The following is a 22,908-nucleotide window of genomic DNA, read 5'->3' on the forward strand; positions in this document are numbered from 1 at the left end:
AGTATTACCTTTTGCAGAAAAAAAGTTCAAAGTGGCCATTCTTGATGACTGTGAGTATGCATTTATACGTGCAAAATTATTCACTGGTGTTTATTTTGTTTAGGAACGCTGTGATAATCTCTGTGATGATGAGGTTCCTCCAAGCTTAATCTCAAATCTTGCAGGCCGTTGCAAAGAACAAACAACAGGCAAGAAAGTCACATTTACTTGGAAGCCTGGGGATGTCATTTTCTTGTAAAAATCTGATCTAGTATGTGGTATTTTCAATGATCTGCTACATGCCTCGATGCTTCTGAAAGTACATGGGAATGAAAAACCGTTGATTGGAATCTCTTTGGACAGTCTCAGGATTGGTCTGTTCATTTCATCTGCCCATTTGTGCTTCATGGTAACAGTTACAAAGGAAATTGATATTTCAGTTCTGTAAACTTCCAAGATATTCATACAAAATTTACTTTAAAATCTGTTACTGTATTCTATTAGAAATACTGCTTACCTTTTCGTTTTAAATTCTTTTCTCTATAAACTGTATTTGCTACTACACAAATAGTAGCTGCTAAAAGGGGCATGCACTTTAGATAAGAAATACAGCCTTATTTTTTGTTTAATCTACCCATTCATTATCTATAGAAGGTCAAGAAAGCTGTAAAGTGCCAGCCTTTCTAAATGTCAGGAAGAGGAAGAGAGTCACTTTTGGAGAGGATCTCAGCCCGGAGGTGTTCGATGAGACTTTGCCAGCGAACACTCCGTTGCGGAAAGGAGGAACACCTGTTCGCAAAAAGGATTTAAGTAGTTTCAGTCCCCTGCTACTCGAACAGTCACCAGTTCCTGCGCAGTTACCACAGCCAGACTTTGATGACAAGGGGGAGAATCTTGTAAGTGTGCAAAGTGCGGCATAAACTTGTTTGTATTTTCATTAGACCTCACCTGTTTTATGTGAATAGTAATGATGCTTTCAAAATGTGAAATGGACTAAATGATGCATCATGGTATAAATTAATGCATCTTTGTAGGTGGGTTTTTTTTTATCCCCTTAGCCTGTGCTCGTCCCGACAGGTGCACGGGTTATTCCCCGTTCTCTCAGACTTGCCGAGTTCCTGGTATGCAGCATGTTTCGTGGACCTGAAATTCTGTGGACTGTAAGATGTGCCATAGCTTTATGTGTCACCAGGAGGGAAGGTTAGATGTTAAGCTACGACATGCCGTGAATTTTCAGTTGTACTCAGATCTCAGAGCTGGGAAGATGTAAAAGAGCAGCAGTCTTAGACCTGATATACTGTAAATATAAGCTTATCCTTAAGATTAATTTCAGTAGGTAGAATTACCAGATGAACAAAGAGGAATGTTTTTCACCTTTTTGATACATATTGTTGAGTATCCAGAAAGTGTACCAATTTGGACTCAATAGCAGTATAAATGGTTTTATTTGACCATACTTTGTAAACCCTGGGTATTAACTATACCTTTTTAAAATAGCTTAACAGAAAAAGATGACTTGAAAACTTTTAGTTTACTATAGTGAGGTTTGAACATTTTTCATATGTTTGTAAACCATTTGAATTTCTTCTCTAGAGAATTGCCTATTTTTATATTGGGACCATCATTCATTCTCTCCCTTGCCTATTACACTTTGAAATAAGAATATTCCACTTTTAGCCAAGACGGGGTCACAGGGACTTAATTTATGTTTTCATGAGAAACAACTTAAAAAAAAAACCAGAAAACATACAAAACAGTGGTTCTCAGACATTTAACATCAGGAAACGTAGGATAGTAATCCCTGAGAGGGGGGTAACAAGTGAGGCAAGCTGGACGAGAGCCCCTACTCACTGCCTGGGCTGGACTGCCAGGCCACCGTACAGGAGGGGCTTACCATGGTGGAGCCTGGCAGTGTGCATGAGTTGAGGGGATGGGCGTTGGGTCTGGGAAAGTGAAGGAGGCTAGAGGTCATGTCAGAGTACCAGAGAGGAGAGCTCTGTAAAGGTTCTCACTTGAGTCTGTAGCTGAGCACTGGTCACTGGGAACTTGTAAGTATCCTGGCAGGGGCCAGGGAAAGGACTATTCATGGACCAGTGGGAACAATCCCTCGAGTTCACAGAGGGGCTGTAATAGAGTTTCCACCAACCTGAGTGGTAGAAATACCTTGTGATTCATAACACATCAGTCAGGAGAATATTGCCTCCCTAGTAGAACAGAATTAGGTTGAAAGTCCAGCAGAGCTTAAAAGCAAGCTTTGAAAGGATATAACTTTTCTCTAAGTAGCTTTACTGCATTGTATAACAAAGCTCAAGAATAGCAAAACTATCCAGTGTCAAACAACATTACATTCAAAATGTCTGGCATCCAATTAAAAACTAATAGATGTATTAAAAAAGGTGCCCCCATAATGAAGAGAAAAATCAATCATTAAAAGTAGACCGAGAAAATACACATATTGTAGAGTTTATAGATGAAGGCATTGAAAGTTTTTTTTTAATCTATCTCTCATATGTTCAAGAAGTGGAGGAAAGATTGAGCTTGATAAAAACATGAAATACAGAAAGGATCCAACTTGAACTCTGAAAATTTTGATCTTGGGGGAAAAAATTAGGTTGAATGAGATAAATAGCCTGTTAGAGTCGGCAAAAGAAAAGATTACCCAACGTAAGGATAAACAACAAATTATTCTCCATGAAAGAGTAAAAATGAGCAGAAGTGAGCTGGGACAACTTTAGGTGGCATAATATACATGTAATTAGAGTCCCAACAGAGAGGAGAGATCAGACAGAACAGACAAAAAAAAATACTTAGAACTTAATGATGGAAAATTTTCCAATTTGATAAAATAATAAACTCACAGATCCTGAAGTTCAACAAATTCCCAGCACAGGAAACATGAAATAGTACACAAAGACACATCATTGCTTAGAATTGGGGATACATAGCCTGAAAGGAACCAGAATAAAAAGACATATGACATAAGAAAACCATAATTTGAGAGGCAGCAGAACTCTCATTAGAAACTGTGCGAGCCAGAGGACAAGATAGCATCTTTTGAAGACACACTTAATTACTTGGAGCCAAAACCCAAACAACAACAACAACAAAAACTTGTCAACATAGAATTCTATACCCAGTTAAAATATATTTCAGAACAGAGGTGAAGAACAGACATTTTCAGACATCTGGAAGCTGAGAGACTTTATTACTGTAGCGGCTTAGCATTAGGAGAAATATTATGGGAAGTCCCTTCATCAGAAAGAGATGGAAATCTAGCAAAGAAATGAAGAGCATTGAAAACATGTGGGTGAATATAACAGCCTTTATTATTATTATTAATCTCTATAAAAGATTGTTTAAGGCAAGAATAACTATTGTTTAGTTTATAGCCTAGCTAGTAAAGTATACAACAAAAGTAACATGGTATAGAGGCCGGGAGGGTTTTTTAACCTGTACACTAAGTCGTATGAGTTAAAAATGAGTGCTGTAAACCGTAAACAACAGGAAAACAACAAAAATGTATGGGATGCCCCTAGAATGGGCTTAGAGGGGAATAAAACCTGTATTTCATCCTAAGAGACAAACTGATTACCTCCACTTGCACTTTAAGGGACTGATAAAAGAAAAGCAACTAAAGCCACAGTAAGCAGAAGGAATTAATACAGATAAATGCAGAAATCAATGAAGTAAAAAAACAAAAGCAATAAAGAAATATACTTGAAATAAAAAGATTATGCCGTAAAAAAACAACATGAGTAAACTTGTAATCAGACTGTTCCAGGGAAAAGGGATTCTACTCCCATTACCAATGAGTGGTAACTGTCCATTCTAACAGGTAGTAGAAGGTTAATACAGATCAAAGGATAATCAGGAAGTATTATGAAAAACTTAATGCCAATAAATTCAACAATTTAGGTAAGCTAGACATATTTCTTGAAAAACACAAACTACCAAATCTCACTTGAGAAGAAATCCCTTCCCTCATTCTCCCTATATTAACTGAAGAAATTGAAGTTGTATTCAAAATCTTCCCACATGGAAAACTGCCTGTCCAGACGACTTTGCTAATGAATTCTACCAAATTCTGCCAAAGCTGGGAAGACCCAATTTTGCAGAGACTCTTTCCGGCGAATTGAGGGGATGGGAGTAATTCCCAGTTCATTAATGTCAGCATTAACCTGGCACCGTCATCAGACGTCATCTTTCCATTTGTTCAGTTTTCAGAATTTTTAGTAGCAGCTGTTGACAATCACAGCTCCATGAATCAAATGTGTATTCATTAAATGTACACATCCCATTTTTTCCCTTTTAAATGTTTATTTCATTATGAGACATTTTTAAGAAAACTACAATCCAGTACCCTCATGAACATGATACATAAAGACACTACCTCGTGACCAAGTAGGAGTTAACCCAGAGATGCGAAGTTGGTTTAATATTTGAAAAACAATCTGTAATTCATCATATTAAACTAAGAAAAGCCATATGGTCATTTCTGATAAAAAAATAATAATGACCAAAAAAAAAAAACAAACCCCCACCTCTGAGCCAAACTGATAATTAAAGACAAGTTTCTTCAAACTCGCAAGTCTTTTTCTCTGAGAAACCAACAGCTGCCATCATACTGGCAGTTGTGTGGGGCTGCATTTATATTGCCATTTTCCCTGAATTGCCCCTGAATAATATTGAAATGTTATGTTACATATATTAACGGAATGCCCCATTTATTTTAAAGTTGAGTTGTGTGATTTTAAGTAAATCAAAGAGTAACTTGTAAGTGGATCATTATGGCTACTTTCATTTAATGTTTTATTTTTATTTGTTGGACTGTAGGTAATAAACATAGTTTCATTAAAGATTGGGTAAAAACTATAAAATATATGTTTATATCCAATATGTTTGTTTTGCTTTGACTTTTTTTTCTTTTATTGATTTCCCATCTTTATGATTACTACAATTCCACCTACAAAAATAAATCCTTCCTTTCTTATGGGAACATTATGTGTTCACTAAATCTAAGGATGTCTGATTTCTACTCTTGTTTTTCTTTGTTCAGGAAAACATAGAACCTCTTCAGGTATCATTTGCAGTTCTGAGTCCTCTTAATAAGTCTTCAGGCTCTGAGACTCTTCCAGGTAGTAACTTTTTTTAATCTTGTCATACAAGTGTCATTTTTAGTGTGTATAAATATGAAACTAAATCTCCTTAATTCCTTTTTAAGTTTTTAATTTTATTATAACAATGCATACTTGGTTTAAAAATCCAAATAGTATTGGAGCACCTAGGCACCTACCTGGGTGCCTCAGTTGATTAGGCATCCGACTTCGGCTCATGTCATGATCTCATGGTTTGTGAGTTCAGACTGGTTTGTGAGTTCAAGTTCAAGTTAGGGTCTGTGCTGACAGCCTGTGACCTGCTTTGGATTCTGTGTCTCCCTCTCTCTGCCCCTCCCATGCTTATGCTGTCTCTGTCTCTCTAAAAAAAAATAAATAAACATTTAAAAAAGCAAAACTAAAAAAAATCAAATAGTACAAAAAAGCTTATAAGAAGTCTCTTGCCCATCCAAGTCTCACACCTTTGAATCACTCACACTGAACCTCCATAGACAGGTGGTGCCATTTTTCAAGTCCCTGTAGCCAATGGAGTTGCCCTCTCAAGTCTCAATTATCAATAGTAAGCTCCTTTTGTTTGATAGATGGTGCAGCTGAATGATCTGGATCATACGGATCATTTTTCGGTATCCAGAACTATTCACCAACATTAACTTGGCCTTTTGGGCACAGGTACTTTTCAAGGTCTCCAGCTTTTTTATGATCATGACAAGGCAAACCAGGACTTAGATGACAGATGTCATGGGAAAAGCACTTAGGATGGGAACCATTATTCATGTCTCCCTTTTGTTCAAAGGCCTGTGGTGCCTTCTCATTAGCTAGATGACACAAACCAGGTTCACTGGTACAGAATCCCAAAGCCTGTCGTGTGCAATTAGAGCCAAACGTGGAAGCATAGTCTGTCGTATTCCAAAGACTGCTCTTTAGCACACATTATGCTACCTTTCATTTACACCATTAAAAGTGATAAATGAAAAATTGCTTGAATTCTGTAAATTAAATAAATCATTTTCATGATCATCTTAATTCCCTTTATTGCAATTTCATTGTACAACATGTAGCTTGGAGTAAATGGACATCATTGATAATATGGTATTTACTGTAATGTGATTTAATCTGTTATCTTAGGGTAATAGGCAGTCTCCATGGAAAGTGGTGACAGTTTCTGGGTGTTCAGTAAACATAGAATTTTATTTATTTATTTTTTATTTATTTTTTTAATAGTTTATTGTCAAATTGGTTTCCATATAAAACCCAGGGCTTCTCCCCACAAGTGCCCCCCACCATGACCATCACCCTCTCTCCCTCCCCCCCCCCCTTCAGTCCATGGTTCGTTTTCAGTATTCAGTAGTCTCCCATGATCTGTGTCCCTCACTCTCCTCTTTCCCTCTTCCTTTCCCCATGGTCCCCTGCCAGGTCTTTCCTGTTAGACCTATGAATGCAAACATATGATATTTATCCTTCTCTGCCTGACTTATTTCGCTTAGCATGACACCCTCAAGGTCCATCCACTTTGCTACAAATGGCCATATTTCATTCTTCCTCATTGCCACATAGTACTCCATTGTGTATATATACCACATCTTCTTGATCCACTCATCAGGTGATGGATATTTAGACTTTTTCCATGTTTTGGCTATTGTAGAAAGTGCTGCTATGAACATTGGAGTACATGTGCTCCTAAAACTTAGAATTTTAAGGAATGTTTCTTAATCTCAAAATTTATTCTTGGTAATTATTTGTGCTTAGATATTATGTTAGAAGCAAAAGTGGGTATCCATAAGAGTACCCAGTGTATCCAGAAATTATAACTCGTACAACCTTTTGTTTAGCTACCCTAATTTTGCTTATGTCTTATTCATCAGGCATTGATACCATTATTTCTTCAAATAACCATGAGAAGACAGCCTCCCATAAAGTTGGTAGAATAACACGGGCTCTAACACGGGCCTCTAACCGAAGAAGTGTAAGTGCTTGTATTTGGCACAATTTGTTTTTAAATCTTGCTATAGATTTTTTGCTTTTATGGTCAAATTGTTATAGGTAAAATCTTGATTCGATTACAGTCACTAACATAATATGCTAATACCTACATAACATATTACCATGGTAATGCTTTTTTTTCTCATTTGATTTTAATTTCATTAGAAGAAAAATATGGTAAAAACAAGATGCTCTCAGAATTTGTGTTAATGTGGAAGGTAATCTGCTTGGAATGTTTCTTTGGGATCCGTGTGGTTTTATGGATTTTATTGAGGTACACACAGTGGAAAAGAGTAGCATGTAAATAACAGAGCCAGAAAATGGCATAATTATAACTTTTTACAAAAAGATTTTGTTTTATTTTTTAACACTGGGTCTTAATGCTTTCTAGTAGGAGCATAACTCCCATTGAATATGTGTCTTTTCCTATATTATTATATAATTAGATAAAGTTGGATTTTTACTTACATTCACAAATATATAATATTGCCATTGTAGGGCTTTTAGTTGATACTGTTGGGTGATAAAGCCAGAATTCAACTCAATAGCAGTTAGTTGCTAAATTGTAGATGCTTAATACATATTTGGTAAATAGATAAACGTTTTTTCCTTAATGGGCAGAGTGCATATGCTTCTTTGGGTCTATGTTTAATAAGATCAGAACTGGGTAATTCCTATTCTCCCCCATGTGAGTTTAAACTGGTTAAAATATTTCCAATGGAATTTGTGCATTAAGAGGAACTGGGATATAAAATGGTAGAAGCAGCGTGGTAAGGAACATAAATGTGGAAAACATATATCAGAATGCAACCGTTTTATGGTTCTCCCTACTTTAAATTTTTTTTTATAGCAGTTGATCACTTTTGCAGAAGAGAATGTTTGCAGCTTACTTAATACAGAAGCTCAGCCCTGTAAAGAAAAGAAAACTAATAGGAGGAAATCTCAGGAAAGCAAGCACACGGAAAGAGTACGTCCTAAAAAGAGTCAAGTAAGTGTGTGTTTGAAGATATAGTAAGAGTAGAAGTGGCATGTTTCTTTGTTGTATCGTTAGGAAGGCATGGAAAGAAATTTTTTTCTAGTTAACATTGGACCAAGAGTTTTGAAATTATAGAATAGAAAAGGCCATAAGCAATGATGTCCTCAGTTATACTTACCTGAGGACCGTTTTTGTATCTTCTTCATTGTGTTATGTTTACATAGTGCAGTAAAACATTGGCACTCAAATGTTAAATTGGTTTTTCCCTTTGAATACGATCCAACCTCAGCGTTTGAGATGATTCCTCTAATTTCTTAGACAAAGATGAGTGTACCATCTGCCACTTGTTTGACTGTGGCTTGATCTCTTCCCCATGTTTAAGGAAGAATTTAGAAACTGGCTCTTTGTCTTCCTCAGCACTTCAGGGCCTGTGCTGGCTCAGGTGACTTCAGTTGTCTCTTCAGGATAGCGGTCTAGCACCTTACCCCAGTCACCAGACCCCTTTCACCCGGGTGATGCGGACCTTCCTCTGCCACACCCGCAAGCCTGCTTGTACCGAAGACCTTCCCACTTTCCATAGTACGTGGTCTGTGTCCTGCTCCCTGGCCCCGGCTTCCTGTGCACCCACATGCTCATTCCCTCATCCAGTACCAACGGTCTGGCCCCTCTGTACCCTCCAGCAGCAGACATCCCGTCATTTTCTGTGTTTCCTGTTCACCCCAAACTGGGTGAGCTGTTTCAACAGCTCTTGTTAGTAACCTTTCCATTCCCCTTCACGTCTGGATTAATCTGTCCCCCCTCTCCCATCTAACACTGCTGCTAAAGAGACTCACACAGGTGCTCCTCAGCTAGAGTCATAGTTTCAGATATTACCTGAAGTCTGGTGTATCCTTTTCTCCTTCTTCACTTGAAGTATTTTTCCAAGGTATTGAGTAGCTTACTAAGTGAAATCCAGTACAGCTTACCACCTCAGCAGCATTTGACATAATCGAGAACATCCTTTACAGTCTCATTAAAGATTTATTTTCTTTCACCCACCCTTAGTTTGTATTACCCAGAGTTCTACTCTTTGCCTTTCCAAATTGTGTATTTTCTGGGTGATGTCATAGGCAGCATGGTTGATGGCTCTCAAATTTTTCTGATCTATAAACATCGTTAGCAGCCTACTAGACTTCTCAAATCATCCTGTAAGCACCTCCGATATCTACTTTTCTAAAACTAAACTTGCCAATTTTACCACAACACTCTCCCCCTGCAAAACAGTCAGCAAACTTCCATCCTGTTCCATTAAACAAAAACTGGCTTAAACATGGCCCAAACATCTGCCAGTCAGCAAAGCCAGAAGAAACGAGAAGTTTTCGTGGTTCAATCCCTCCTTTTGGTCACACTCCATTGAAAGATCCTTTTGCTGAAAAAAATAAACGTAAGTTTAAAAATATATATATATATATATATATATACATCTTATTGCATCAGAAACTGATTTTCTTCATACTCTAAAAAACACTGTTACCTTAACGTAAACATGTTTCTTCACATAAAATCAATAGAAAGTTCAAGGAGGATTGAGCAGTAAAGTTTGTTTCAACCCCTCCCAGGACTCCACGGATTCAAATAATTGATATAATAAAAAGACTAGACTCAGAATGGCAGTGAGAAGAGGAAGGACGTGAGGAGAGATATTACCCAATAGATAAGAGCCTTCAGTGAATCTCTAGAAGACAGAGTGGATGAGGGCAGGTTGACAGATGAAAGAGGTAGACTTACAGCCTGGACCGTGCTCCAAGGGGGCCAGAGAGCCAGTGGGAGCCAGCCTGCCCGTGGGGAGCCCAGCAGACTCTGGGCCCAGTGTCGGCTGCTAAACAGAGTGGTGGCAAGAGTGGGAAACAGAAATAGAGACGGTTTGCATCAGTTGGCGCCTCCCCAACCGTGTTCTCCTGTCTCAGAACAGATGTCATATAGGCGAAAGCCCTCATTCTGGCATTTAGAAAGTCCCATAGTCCTGACAGCTTGCTCACCTAAGGTTGACACTCCCTGTTCTATCCCACCTTACCCAGGGTTCCTAGTAGAAGTCCCATACCGGAGAGAGACTGTGCTGGAAAGTAGAGGAACCTCAGGCCAATGTATCCAGTCTTTTCTGTGAAATCAGACAACTGAGTAGAAACAAGAACACAAAAGACCAATATACAGAAGTTGAAAAACTAGCCCCAGAAAGAGGTGTTTTTCAGGGAATGGAAGGAAACTTTATTAAAAAAGAAAAAAGTCCTGATATACTCAGATTTAAGAAAGTATCTGCATAAAACCAAGAAGGGGATTCTATAAAAGAGAAGCAGAGAAAGACGTATTCTTAAATATGTAAAATTTAGTCGTTGGCTGAAGAATAAAGTTAAGGAATGTCTCCTAGAAGGTAGAGCAAGAGAAGCAAGTAAGAAGACACATGAAAGCTGACTCTTTGGAGACCTCACAGGTATCTCAGAAAGAACAGGAGAACAGAACGGAAGACATTGTTAAAATAGAAGGGGAAACCGCAGATTGGAAAACAGGACTATTTGTGTTATAAGGGCCTATTTGTGCAGCAACGGGACTTCCACCTGCCAGTGTGAGATTGGACAATAAAGATAACAAGGAAAGTGGGCCTCTCCCAGGAAACAAGAGTCAGCATGTTATCAGGTTAACCAGCAGCCTGAACGCTGAAAGAATTGAACAGGACCTTTAAAGTTTTGAAAGAAACTTGATTTCAGCTCCGTACTCTAAACCCCCAAATTCAGTTAAGCATGAAAGAAAAAAAAAAATAAAGAAATTGAGACACTCAAGGACTCTGCAAGTTTTTCTTTGGATATGACTGAAGGAGATAGATACTCCAGCAGGTTGAGGAAGTAAGTGTAAGAGTTCAGAGCACAGCAGACCTCCTAATACAGAAGCGCAGTGCGAGAGAAATTTCTAAACATGATTGTCCAGCCAGCCTAGAGCAGCAAGTCCAGATTGGAGCAAGGGGAAAGAGTGCTCGAGGGAGAAGTTGTATGGAGAGAAAACCAAACAGATGTAGGATTGAAAAAGTGGAAGGTGTGTTGTATCAGAAGAAAAAGAAAGGTAATTATATACGTATACCATTTCAAATAAAAGTTTTGGAGTAAATACAAAGCAAATATTATTGTGATTTCAAACAATAAAGGAGTGTTAAGGAAAAGTATGTTTTCTTTTTTCTATTTTTTATGTTTATTTATTTTTGACAGAGACAGAGACAGAGCACAACAGGGGAGGGACAGAGAAAGAGAGGGAGACACGGAATCCAAAGCAGGCTCCAGGCTCCTAGGTGTCAGCACAGAGCCTGACATGGGGCTCAAACTCAAGGACTGTGAGATCAAGACCTGAGCCATAGTCGGTGCTTAACCCACTGAGCCACCCAGCTGCCTCTCATTTGGTCTTTTATTTATTTGTTTGTTTTTTGTTTTCCTTAAGTTTATTTATTATAAGCCAATTTGACAATAAATTATATTTTTTTAAAAGTATGTTTTCTAGTGCTAGGAATCCTCTACAGGAGGCGCCAGAGGAAAGGAATATGAGCTGTGTCTTTGTCAGACACTGAAAAATGTTTACACAGTCGTAATGCAAATGCTATTTGTTCTCAACTAAAGGCAAAGCTTTAAAACCTTGATTGGCCTGCGAGTGTGGGAAAAAAAACCCCAAGAAACCTTGATTGTCGTGCAAGACAATCCATATGTAGCTACTAGCAGAAGGTGAGAAAAGTGGATAGAGAAGATGGAAGTGAGGGTGTTAACTCTACAGTATAGAGGTTACCATTGCAGGTTCTGGAGCAGACAACCTGGGTTCTAAATTCTGGCTTGACCGTGTCCTACCTGTGGAATGGCGGGAAAGATTCTTAGGATTTCTCTATTGGTTTTAAAATAAGGATAATAATGGTACTTAATTTATAAGTTTATTGTGTGCATTAAATTAATTAATACATATAAAATGCTTAGAACAGTGCCTGGCCATAGCAGGCACTAAAGCTGTTAAAGTCAAGTTCACAATCTGGTTAGGCAAAATTTGGATTGGAAATATCAGTATGGATTCATGCTTTTTCCCTTTAAAAAAATTTCCTAGCCCTGTCAAGGCTTAGAAACAGTGAGCATTTCTGTTACCTAGATTGCCCTTCCTTTTCTTTTTTCTCTTCTCTTCCTTTTTCTTTCTTTTCCTTTCCTTTGCTCTTCTCTTTTCTTCCTCTTTCTTTCTCTTCCTCTCTTTCTCTCTCTTACCCTTTCTTCTTTCTTTTCTTCTTTCCTTGGCAGAGGAAGAGGGGCAGAGATAGAGAGAGAGAGAGAGAGAGAGAGGGAGGAAATGAATCTTAAGCTGTCTCCATGCCTAGCACAAGCCATGGGCAGGGAGTGCAGGCAGAGAGACGGAGATGCAGAATCCAAAGCAGGTTCCAGGCTCTGAACTGTCTGCACAGAGCCTGACGTGGGGCTCAAACTCACAAACCCTGAGACCATGACCTGAGCTGAGGTCAGATGCTTAACTGACTGAGCTACCCAGGTGTCCTTCTAGAGTGACATTTCTTAACACCATTTTCAGCTACAATTGATCAAGTGAAATGGCTGCTTTCCGATTTCTAACCTGCTCCTGTAGGAAACGAGCCTGGGTCTGTACAGTGTGCAATAATGGAAGCTTAAACCACTGGGGCCACAAGAAGGGACATCAGACTATCCCATCCAAGGTGGGACAATGTGACCATCAGAAATAAAAACTGCAGTGGATTGAAACAAAGACTTCAGATATGAAAAAACACTTCATAATAGTTTAAAAAAAAATCTCAAAAGTCACCTTGGAAGCTATCTAGGACACCAACTCGTTTTTGTGAAAAGTGGAAAATAAGTTCAGGTAAACAAGTAGCTGATGAGGGAAAGTTATTTTTAGGAAAGTTGTTTATCTTTAGGTGGAAGGCTGAGGGAGGAGCATGATGGACGGAGTGGACTGCACACCCGAGCCCACTGGTCAGCCAGTGTCACCGGGGAGAGAATGTGTGCCTCCGTGCAGTGAGGAAGGCGACGGGTCTCCAGGAGGTGCTCTTTAAAAAAAAAACAACAACAACAACAAATCAAGCCCGGATCTAATGACCAGTTTTAGGAAGTATAGGAGAGAGAGTAAAACAAAGACACCATGATTGCAGTCAACCAAATCCAGAGCTTGGCTAAGTCTACTGGACAGATGCCTCAGTTTATTCATCAAATAAATGGCAAGGGAAGAAGGAAAACCATAGATTAAAAGCAAGCTGTCAACAAAGGGAATGTGTGAAGACCTTGTCGGAATCCTGATTTGAACAGTTGTAAAAAGACATGTATGGGCCAATTGGGGAAATTTGATCTCTGAGGAAATGAAATAGTAGTGAAAATTGTTGTCTTTGCTCTTTGTGTTTAAGCTGTTTATTCTGAGATCATTTTAGATATTTTTACTGCTGTCCCAAGAATCCCTCGTACCCTCTGCCTGGTTTTCCCCAATGACAACAAGAAAACTTGTCCTGTGTCACATAGAAAAATGACAACACAGTCAAGATACGGAGCAGTTCCATCACTACAGGGATCTCTTGCCATTTTGTAGTTCTGTCTACTTCCCCCGCGTACTCCCGCCTTGACTGGCAACTGCCAATCTGTTCTCCACTTCTGGAAGTTTGTTGGTTTGGCAATGTTATGGAAATGCAGTCACTCCTTGGGACTGGCTTTCTTTTCCACTTAGCAAAATTCTCTGGAGATTTGTCCTGGTTCTTTTGTGTATGAACAATTAGTTCCTTTATTGCTGAATAGTAGTTATTATTTTAAAAAGGTAATCATTTTGCATATATGCATATATCAAGTCATTGCACAGTATACCTGAAACTTACATGTTATGTGTCAGTTATATCTTAAAAAGTTGGGGGGGGATTGCATTATGAAAGGAAAAAGTCAACAATAAAATACGAGGCCAGGTGATAAAAATGCTTCATTTTATTGTGAAGGAAAAAATGGAGCTCTTCTCTCTTAGAGATACTGTAGGATTTTCGGATGAAGTGAGGTAATGTCTGAGATTTGCTTTAAAATGATCTGACAGAAGAGGATTATAAATGAATCCTGATTTCTGTTAGTAATTGTTGAAACTACATGATGGGTGCATGGGGTTCAATATACTATTCTCTCTATCTGTTGTGTGTTTGAAATTTTCCATCAAAGAAAGTTAAAACCAATAGGAGCCTCTTATTTAGAGAGATGGAGCTAGCTATAAGAACTTAAAATGGAACCAGTACGTAAACAACGGGGGTAAGGAAGTGTGTGCTGCTCATCATAAGCTTTCCTGTACAATTTGATTTGTTGCCGTGTGCGTGAATTATATTTACTTTTTATTTAAGAATTTTTTTAAAGTTTATTTATTTATTTTGAGAAAGAGACAGCTCAAGTTGGGGAACAGCAGAGACAGGGAGGGAGGGAGGGAGTCCCAGGTAGTCTCCACAGTACAGTCATTGCAGAGCCTGATGTGGAGCCCAAACCCACAAAACTGTGAGATCATGACCTGAGTGGAAACCAAGAGCCAGACTTGTGGCCAACTGAGCTACCCAGGAGCCCTGTGTATGCTTTTTAAATGTTTATTTAGTTTTGAGAGAGACTATCTAAAGTAGGCTCCGTGCTGTTGGTGCAGAGCCAACACGGGGCTCGAACTCGCAAACCATGGAATTATACCTGAGCAAAATCAAGAGTTGGATGCATAACTGAGCCACCCAGGTGCCCTATCAATTATTTTTTTAAATAGCTAACATATAACGTATACAGTGTGCTCTTAGCTTTGGAAGTACATTCCTATAATTCATCACTTAAAACACCTAGTGCTCAGGGCATGTGGGTGGCTCAGTTGGTTAAGCATCTGGCTTCAGCTCAGGTCATGATCTCATGGTTTGTCAGTTTGAGCCCCACGTCGGACCCTGTGCTGACAGCTCAGAGCTTGGAGCCTGCTTCTGATTCTGTGTCTCCTCATCTCTCTGCCTTTCCCATGCTCATGCTCTCTCTTTCTGTCTCAATAATAAATGTTAGGAAAAAAAATTAAAAAACAAACACCCATTGCTCATCCCAACATGTGCCTTCCTCAGTGCCCAATACCCATCACCCATTTTCCCTATCCCACCAAATCCCCATCTCATTATCCCTTAGTTTATTCTCTGTATTTAATAGTCTCTTATGGTTTGCCTTCCTCTGTTTGTAACTATTATTTTTTCTTTCTCTTCTCCCATGGTCTTCTGTTAAGATTCCCAGTTTCCACATATGAGTGAAAACATATCTGTTTCTCTGACTTATTTCACGTAGCATAGGACCCTCCAGTTCCATCTATCGTTGTTGGAAATGGCAAGATTTCCTTCTTTTTCATAGCCAAGTAGTATTCCACTATATATATGAACATACCACACCTTTTTAAAAATAATGTTTATTTATTTTTGAAGGAAATGGAGCATGAGCAGGGGAGGGGCAACGAGCGAGGGAGACACAGAATCTGAGGAGGCTCCAGGCTCTGAGCTGTCAGCACAGAGCCAAAATGAGGCTTGAACTCAGGAACTGCGAGATCATGACCTAAGCCAAGAGATCATGATCTGAGCCAAAGTCAGACGCTCAACCGACTGAGCCACCCAGACGTCCCTATATACCACATCTTCTTAATCCATTCATCAGTCAGTGGACATTTGGACTCTTTCCATACTTTGGCTATTGTCGATAGCACTGCTATAAACATTGTGATGCGTCTGCCCCTCTGAATCAGCAGTTTTGTATCCTTTGGATAAATTCTTAGTAGTGCTATTGCTTGGTTGCAGCCCATGAATTATTTTTAAATAATCTTAAAGCTACTCAGGAAGCAACTTATGTATCTGCTTCTGTTTCATGACCTCCTTTACCATCTGAGAAGAAATATTGGTGATTCTAGAATCACTTTGGGGGTAATACCTTCAGTTGTTCTCTATCTGCTTCAAGTCATAAACCATCCTAACTGTTTGCACACCAGTGTCTTCCCTAGGGTTCCAGTCACGTGTGACTTCTTCATTAGAGTCTAAGCAAGGCTTTTGTATTGGTAAGATTGAATTTTGATAAGGTCTAGCCTCTGCAGGTAAGCTAGGCCATGCCAGATGAGTGTTCCTGACAGAGCACAGGGGCTTTAGCCTTTGCTCTGCTCTGTGGGCGTTGCACTTCTCTTGGCCCGTGACAATGAGAAAACCATTACTTTTCATCACGTTTAGCAAATTTTATGAAGTTTACCTACACCTTTTCTTCTACATTTCTTTATTCATTTGTTCAGTCTTGTTTGTTGGGAAGTCATTATGTGCCAGGCACTGTTGCAGGGACTTCAGTCATATATAAATAGAGATGCCCCAAATCCTGCTAGACGGGTATTTTTTTATACCTATGAATCAGAAACTGTCCTACAAGTCATAACTGGATGACATTGACTATAGTGTATTCACTGTGTAGGTAGGGCCCGTGTCTGTCACACTGTAATACTAAGCATAATTTGGTATTAAGACTATTTCCCCCATATCATTTCTCATAATACTAGGAAGGAATTTAAAAGAACAAGAATGGTTGACACCTAGCTCTTTCTGTGTGTGGATCAAGCCTTCTCTTCCCATTTATGTTAACTTAGTGCTCGCCACAGCTTTCTGTGGTGTGTGCTGGTGTGCTTCCCATTTTGCAGAGGAGGAGAATGAGGTCCAGAGAGGGGTGGTAACATATCTAAGGTCTTGGGCAGGTGGGTGGCAGAGTCAGGCACCCAGCACCGGAGACCCATCTGTTCTCTTTTGCAGTTCCTCTGTGGACCGCAAGATTTTTTTCTCTTGGTTTCCACATCCACTGACCAAGCTATCGTTTCCCAACTGTTCCATGGAGTGTCAACAGATGTTCCATAGAAAAAAAGTATTTCCCGGGAAAATCGTTAACCCAGTATTTTCCTAATGTGTATAGAGGCTATTTATACCGAGGACTTCTCAGGATTTAATGGTAAACGTATATTGTAAATCACCAGGAGGAACATTTATCTTGTACAGTTCTAAAATTATTTTTCCATGGAATGTTTTATTTTGTTTTGTTTTCACAGGATATCTATAGATCTCTCAAGGAACATACAGTTCTGTGCCATTTTCGAACTCTTGAATATCCTCCGTCACATCATTAGTTTCTATATTTTCACCCAATTGATCTTTCTTAAATGTAAAATCAAATGTTGTCACTCTCTGAATCACTGTGCAGTGAGCCTTCGTTGTTTTCAGGCTCCTTCTCCTTGCACACAAGGGCCTTGCCTGCTTCGTGGCGCAGTCTTAGACCTCCTGGAGGCCAGGTACCCGCCTCCGTCCATATGCAGTCTGACATAGTGTGTATGGATAGTTATGGATAATAGCTGTCAGAGCGTGAGCCCCCTAAAGGTCACATCCTGTTTTTAGATCTTCTACCTAGCAAGTTATTACCTGCACATAGTGGTTTCTCAATAAATGTTTGACTGCACTCCATTTTCTGGAAGCTTTAGTTGCTAAAAAACCCATTCCTTATGTTCACCTCAAGTCTGGGTCTCTCCAATATTACCGCATTGAGTATTTCTGTTTGCTCATAACAATATATTATTTCAACACAGTGTTTGAGTTTCTCTGAGGTCTTCTCTGTGTGAAGCTTTTTTTTTTTTTAAAAAAAGAACGTTAGTTCTCACTTGCTAATATGGCAGTCAAAATTGAATTCGGTATTGCATTCCAGATATTATTAGAACAGTTTTATTTATTCCCCCCCCCCCGGCCCAGAACAGTTTTAATTTGTATAGAAGCCTACATGTTTTCCATCGGTTATTACCAGACCTTTGTCCCCCCTCTTCTACTTGTGCTTATTAAAACCCATCTAATTTTTGACCTACTCATTTTTTAATGTTTATTATTTATTTTGAGAGAGAGAGAGCAAGTGGAGGAAGGGCAGGGAGAGAGGGAGACAGAATCCCAATCAGGGTCCACACTGTCAGTGCAGAGTCTGATGCGGGGCTCGAACTCACAAAGTGTGAGTTCATGACCTGAGCCAAAACCAGGAGTAGGACTTTAAACCGACAGAGCCACCCAGGTGCCCCTTGACCTATTCATTTTAATCTTGCTTATTCATGTTTGAAGCAGCTCAGCTAGTTTTGAGTTATCCTTCACTTTTATGTAACTTTTATGTACATAACTTGTTTCTTTGTCTAAACCTGTGAGCAGAAAAGGGCCCCTCAGAGCTTCCAGTAGATAGGTCATTCTAGGTTAATCCTGGTCATCCTAACTATAGCCTAGTTACACATATCTCCTGTCTTGAATCTATCAACTCTGTAGCATCTTAGTCTTTCACTTACCCAGAATGTACTTTTGCAAATGTTTTGTGGAAAAGTAAGACCGTTAGTTACCATATAATTTGTAAATTGAGTTCTTCATATTTTATTTGACTTTGTGTAAGCTACCCAGCTCTCCATGCCTGACTCAGATTTCTAAAATTTTCAACAGAATAACTGGTCTCAAGTTTTTCTGTAAAAATGAAAGGGTTGAGATTTTTATATGGTGTGACATCTTTCTCAATTACAGCATCTTAATATGTTTCCACAGGCTTTAAAACGTTGCAGAAAGAAGAAAGCCAAGGGAAAGAAAAGTGTACAAAAGTCTTTATATGGGGAGAGAGACGTCGCCTCCAGGAAGCCGCCCCTAAGTCCTATCCCCGAGCTGCCTGAGGTCTCGGAGGCGGCACCTCCCACTCCAGGCGCCGGGACGATGTGTTCCGGTGCGTCGCTCTATTCCTGTTTACAGGTTTTATCCTCCCCACCACGTTGTCCCCTTTTCCCGTTCGCTGTGCAAAGAGCATACAAATACAAATAGCAACTTTCTCTCTTAGACCATGAGAATTTGCAGTTAAGGAAGCAGTAGCTTTTAGGTCTCCCCGACCCTTTGTGGAATCTGATGAAAGCTCCGGGTCCTCTCCCCAGAGAAACTCAGACCCAAGGTAGGGCATATAATTGTCGGGGAAAGCATTTCCTTTCATCCTTTTTCTTGTTAAAGCATTTTAATATTTTGTTAAGGTATAATTACACATTCTGTGTGGTGTCATTGTCCAGTGTGAACCGTAAACGGGGTGGGGGCCCAGTAAGGGCTGCATCTTCTGTAACTAAGGACAAAAGCGGAACACAAAACGAAACTCCCCTGTGATATTTCAGTAGAGCATCGGTTAGCACACCTACTAGAGATGTCCCTTAGGAATTGACCTTGATTACCTTGGAAGAGTTCATGTCCATTGACACACGGGTTAGGTAAAACTTGGATGGAGGTGCATGTTTTATAATGCCTGAGTTTTAAATTGACTAAATCATGCTGCACTTAACAAGAGTATGTGTTCATTTGGTGTGTGAGTTTTGTGTGTGATAATTTAAAAAGGTCTCTGTCTTTTTCAGCCATCAGATATGTGTAGCCTGCACTCCTATAGCATTAGGCGTGTGCCACCCTACGGCTGTTGGCTTCGGCCTCCCTCCGAACTTGAGGGAAGCACAGAGGTTGCACAGATACAGGTTCCTGCTGCCCCTTGATGCGGCGTCTCAGGACAGGGTCGGCCGCCCCGCCGCTATTTAATCTGGCCGAATGCTGCTTGTCCTTTAAGATTTAGCCGCGCTGGCTGCTGTTCCAGGACAACTCCTTGTTCGCATTACACCTTTACTGTCGAGTTTATAATGTTCTCTCTTCCTCTCTCTTGCAAATGGCAGTCCCCTTGAGACTGAAAACTAAGTCTTATTTTCATTATATCTCTAGGTCCTGTCAGGAGTTTTCCCAGAGATGTTTAAACAATGCCTATTAGTATAGGTTCTCTATCTTGAATCTTATTAGATTATTTCTTTTTAAAAATACCGGAAGCATTTTTTGTCTGTAAGCAGTGGTGCCCTCTGTTAAAAGGATTTAAAGCAGAGTCCTCCCTCCCTTCCTTTCTCCCTGCCCCCTTCCCTCCCTCCATCCTTGTCCCCCCGCCTTTGTTCTCTAGTCTGTCAGGTTCATGAAAAATAATAAACCTCAATTTTTAAAGTTGTATAAAGAGCCCAGCAGACAGGAGTCAGCTGCCACTGAGTGGACCCTCAGTTAATCCTTATCTCATGTGACCTGATGTTAAGTACCCATGTCATGGATATGTACCTTTTCAAATTGAAATACTGGCCTTAGATTTTTGGCTCAGCTGATACAGTTTTGATTTTTGTTTAAGACATTTTTTATGCTCATTTGGCCGGCCAGTTAAAACCCATATCTGAGATAACAAGAGAGATGGCATCCAGGAGTACTGAGGCTTCGAACACTGAAAGCCTGAATTGATTTTGGTTGTGTTCCATAGCTTTATTAAAACCTTGATGATGTTTTTTCCACCTGTGTGATGTAACACACAGGAAAAAGCAGGAAAAAGCAGGATAGCCTTCACGTGGCATATCTTCCTGGAGGAAGACTTTAATCCGATTGAGGTGGAAGGTAGAATATTGAAACCAATATAGCTCTCTTTGAGAGTAAAGTTTATCTTCATTTTTTAACATAGGGCATAAGACCCGTCTTTAAAAGTACCCTTCTAGCTAAATCCTCAAGTCCCCCCAAATTCCAAGGTTTTTTATCCCCTCTCTTTCGGGGGAACATTGTCAGAAGCACGGTGGTACCCATTTTCAGCAATTCATTTCTCGGGAAATGGGAAATGTGGCTGCCTCGCGCTAATTGACCTTGTTGTGTGGAAAGTACATTAGAATAGAGGAAGCAATTTGAGATACACTTCTCATTTTCATGGTCTGAGGTCATGTACTTTATTCACTCATGTATTAAATACATATTTCTTAACCTGTGGCTTGGGGAAGAACTGAAAGAAAGATCAGGATGACAAATGGGGGCAGGGACAATGTGACATTAGTCGGGCTTGGGAGTTTTGAAAGCTTTAAAACAAATACCATAAGGCACCTATTTGATTTGTCAACATTTATTCCCATTGTTACTTTTTACTGAGATGGAAACTTATTTCCACTCCCCTAGATGATTTTGACTCCAGTGGTGAACTTCAAGAAGCAGAGCTTCCTAACAGAAAGCATCTTTTGCCTCAGAAGCCAGAAGATTTGCAGATGAGTCAATGTTTCACTAAATCCGATCTGCCTGCATTCTGCAGCTCTTTCACCAAAAGTTCCTCGTCACTTATTGATGCTGCTGTACAACAGGATTTAAATATAAATACCGTAGAAACTAATAAACCTAAAACTCTTCCCAAAGCAGAAATGAAGTCAGAAAGTGAAAAAGACGGGAGAGCTGGCCCTGAGGACGAGAGCAGTCCTGTTTCCTGTGCATCTGTGACCACAGAGGCCCTGGCGTCCGACGATGCGGGATCCAGTGTGACCCTGCCGTCCCGGGAGCTGGCTGCCGCCGGTCAACACGTAGAAAACCTTTTTCAGATCTTTAAAATTTCACAAGATGTGAATATAAAGTATGAAAAGCAGGATGACATTGTTATAGCTCCAGAAGGGAAACTGCCAACCACGCATGCAATGTCTGGCTCACAAAGAGAGGTCTTCGTTGACGGTGTAAAAGAAAGCATGCGTCCGAGTGAGGGTTCGGGAAGACACTGCGGAGAGAGTAGAAGCACTGGTGTGAACGGGGGAGGAAAGAAGCATAGAAGACGCTCTCTGTGTTATTCTGACGGCCAGAGTTGCTGTTTGGAAAAGAACGGAAAGCACAACCCTCCCTACCTTGTGAGCAGCCCTGTAGAAGTGGGTTTAGAAAATTCTGACCTCTATAAAGATTTATCAGACTCCATAGAGCAGACCTTTCAGAGAACAAGCAGGGAAACCAAAGTAAGACGGAGCACCAGGCTGCAGAAGGATCTGGAAGACGAAGGGCTCGTCTGGATCTCTCTCCCGTTTCCTTCTGCTCCCTGCACTTCCCAAAGGCTGAGGAGGCGAACGGTGTGCACGGGGGACAGCAGAGGCCTTGAAAGCGAGGCCCTCCCTGAAGACACGGAGCCTGCTGGGCAGCCCCCCGGCGCCGTGCTCCCCCCCAGCGCCGTGCTCCCCGGGTCCGCGTCCGGGGAAGAAAACAGGGCCGGCTTCGCCGCCGGTGCCCGCAGTTTACCTGGGAAGAGGAGGAAGAGCGCGTGTGTGGCCGCCCTCACCAATACGAAAGGGCCCGCTCAGCCGAAATGCTACAGGAGAAGCAGCTCTCTCCACCAGAGGCGGGAGTGCTCCCTGGGGGCCGGCCAAGGAGTGGGAGTCCCCACGGAGGCAACTAGAGCAGTAACTGGCATTTCCTGAAGAATGTTCGGGCAGCAGAGAAGGTAACCCCTCCGCCCCCGTGTGCCCAGAACATTTCCTTCATCCCGCTTCTCATCCTCTGTCCAAAGTTTCAAATAAAATCATTTGACTTGAACCTCTTATTAAGTAGAAGTAAGTGGGATTTCTTCATTCAGAAAGAAAACATTCTCTTAAATCTGTTCTTCTCCCCCCAAATAGCACATTTACTGAAGGTTTCATGCACTGACCGAAGTATTAGAGCTCTGTGATAAAACAAAATTTGTCCTTGAAATGGACTCATTATGTCTAGATGAGAAGACCTTAAGAAAAAGATTGATAGAAGAAATGGAATTTTATGAAAATGAAGGATAATACAAGGTTAAACCCTTAGAAAATGAGAAAAGATGTGTTTTAAAACTTTGCAGAAAAATCCGGTTAAAAATTTTCTAACCACTAGGTAAGATGGAAATCCTAAGATGACTTGCTTCAGTCTATCTTAAAGGAACATTTTCTATTAATTGTTTAAGATCAAAATTGGAAAATTCACTAACCAGAATATTACAGATCAAGCCTTATAAAATG

At 40.2% G+C, this 22,908-nt stretch overlaps 1 protein-coding gene across 1 annotated transcript in view; it reads left to right on the forward strand.

The window, feature by feature from the left end:
• Positions 1 to 22,469, forward strand: part of CDCA2 (cell division cycle associated 2) — a 49,196-nt gene extending 26,727 nt beyond the window's left edge. Inside the window, exons 9-15 of the mRNA XM_029937974.1 lie at positions 104 to 188; positions 631 to 875; positions 5,036 to 5,114; positions 6,956 to 7,056; positions 7,924 to 8,061; positions 18,653 to 18,824; positions 21,083 to 22,469. Of these exons, the coding sequence (XP_029793834.1) occupies positions 104 to 188; positions 631 to 875; positions 5,036 to 5,114; positions 6,956 to 7,056; positions 7,924 to 8,061; positions 18,653 to 18,824; positions 21,083 to 22,347 (2,085 nt within the window). The 3' untranslated portion in view covers positions 22,348 to 22,469. The remainder of the gene's footprint in view (positions 1 to 103; positions 189 to 630; positions 876 to 5,035; positions 5,115 to 6,955; positions 7,057 to 7,923; positions 8,062 to 18,652; positions 18,825 to 21,082) is intronic.
• The last annotated feature ends 439 nt before the right edge of the window (positions 22,470 to 22,908 follow it).

The sequence above is a fragment of the Suricata suricatta genome, chromosome 1, assembly GCF_006229205.1.
Source record: "Suricata suricatta isolate VVHF042 chromosome 1, meerkat_22Aug2017_6uvM2_HiC, whole genome shotgun sequence".
Lineage (NCBI taxonomy): Eukaryota > Metazoa > Chordata > Mammalia > Carnivora > Herpestidae > Suricata > Suricata suricatta.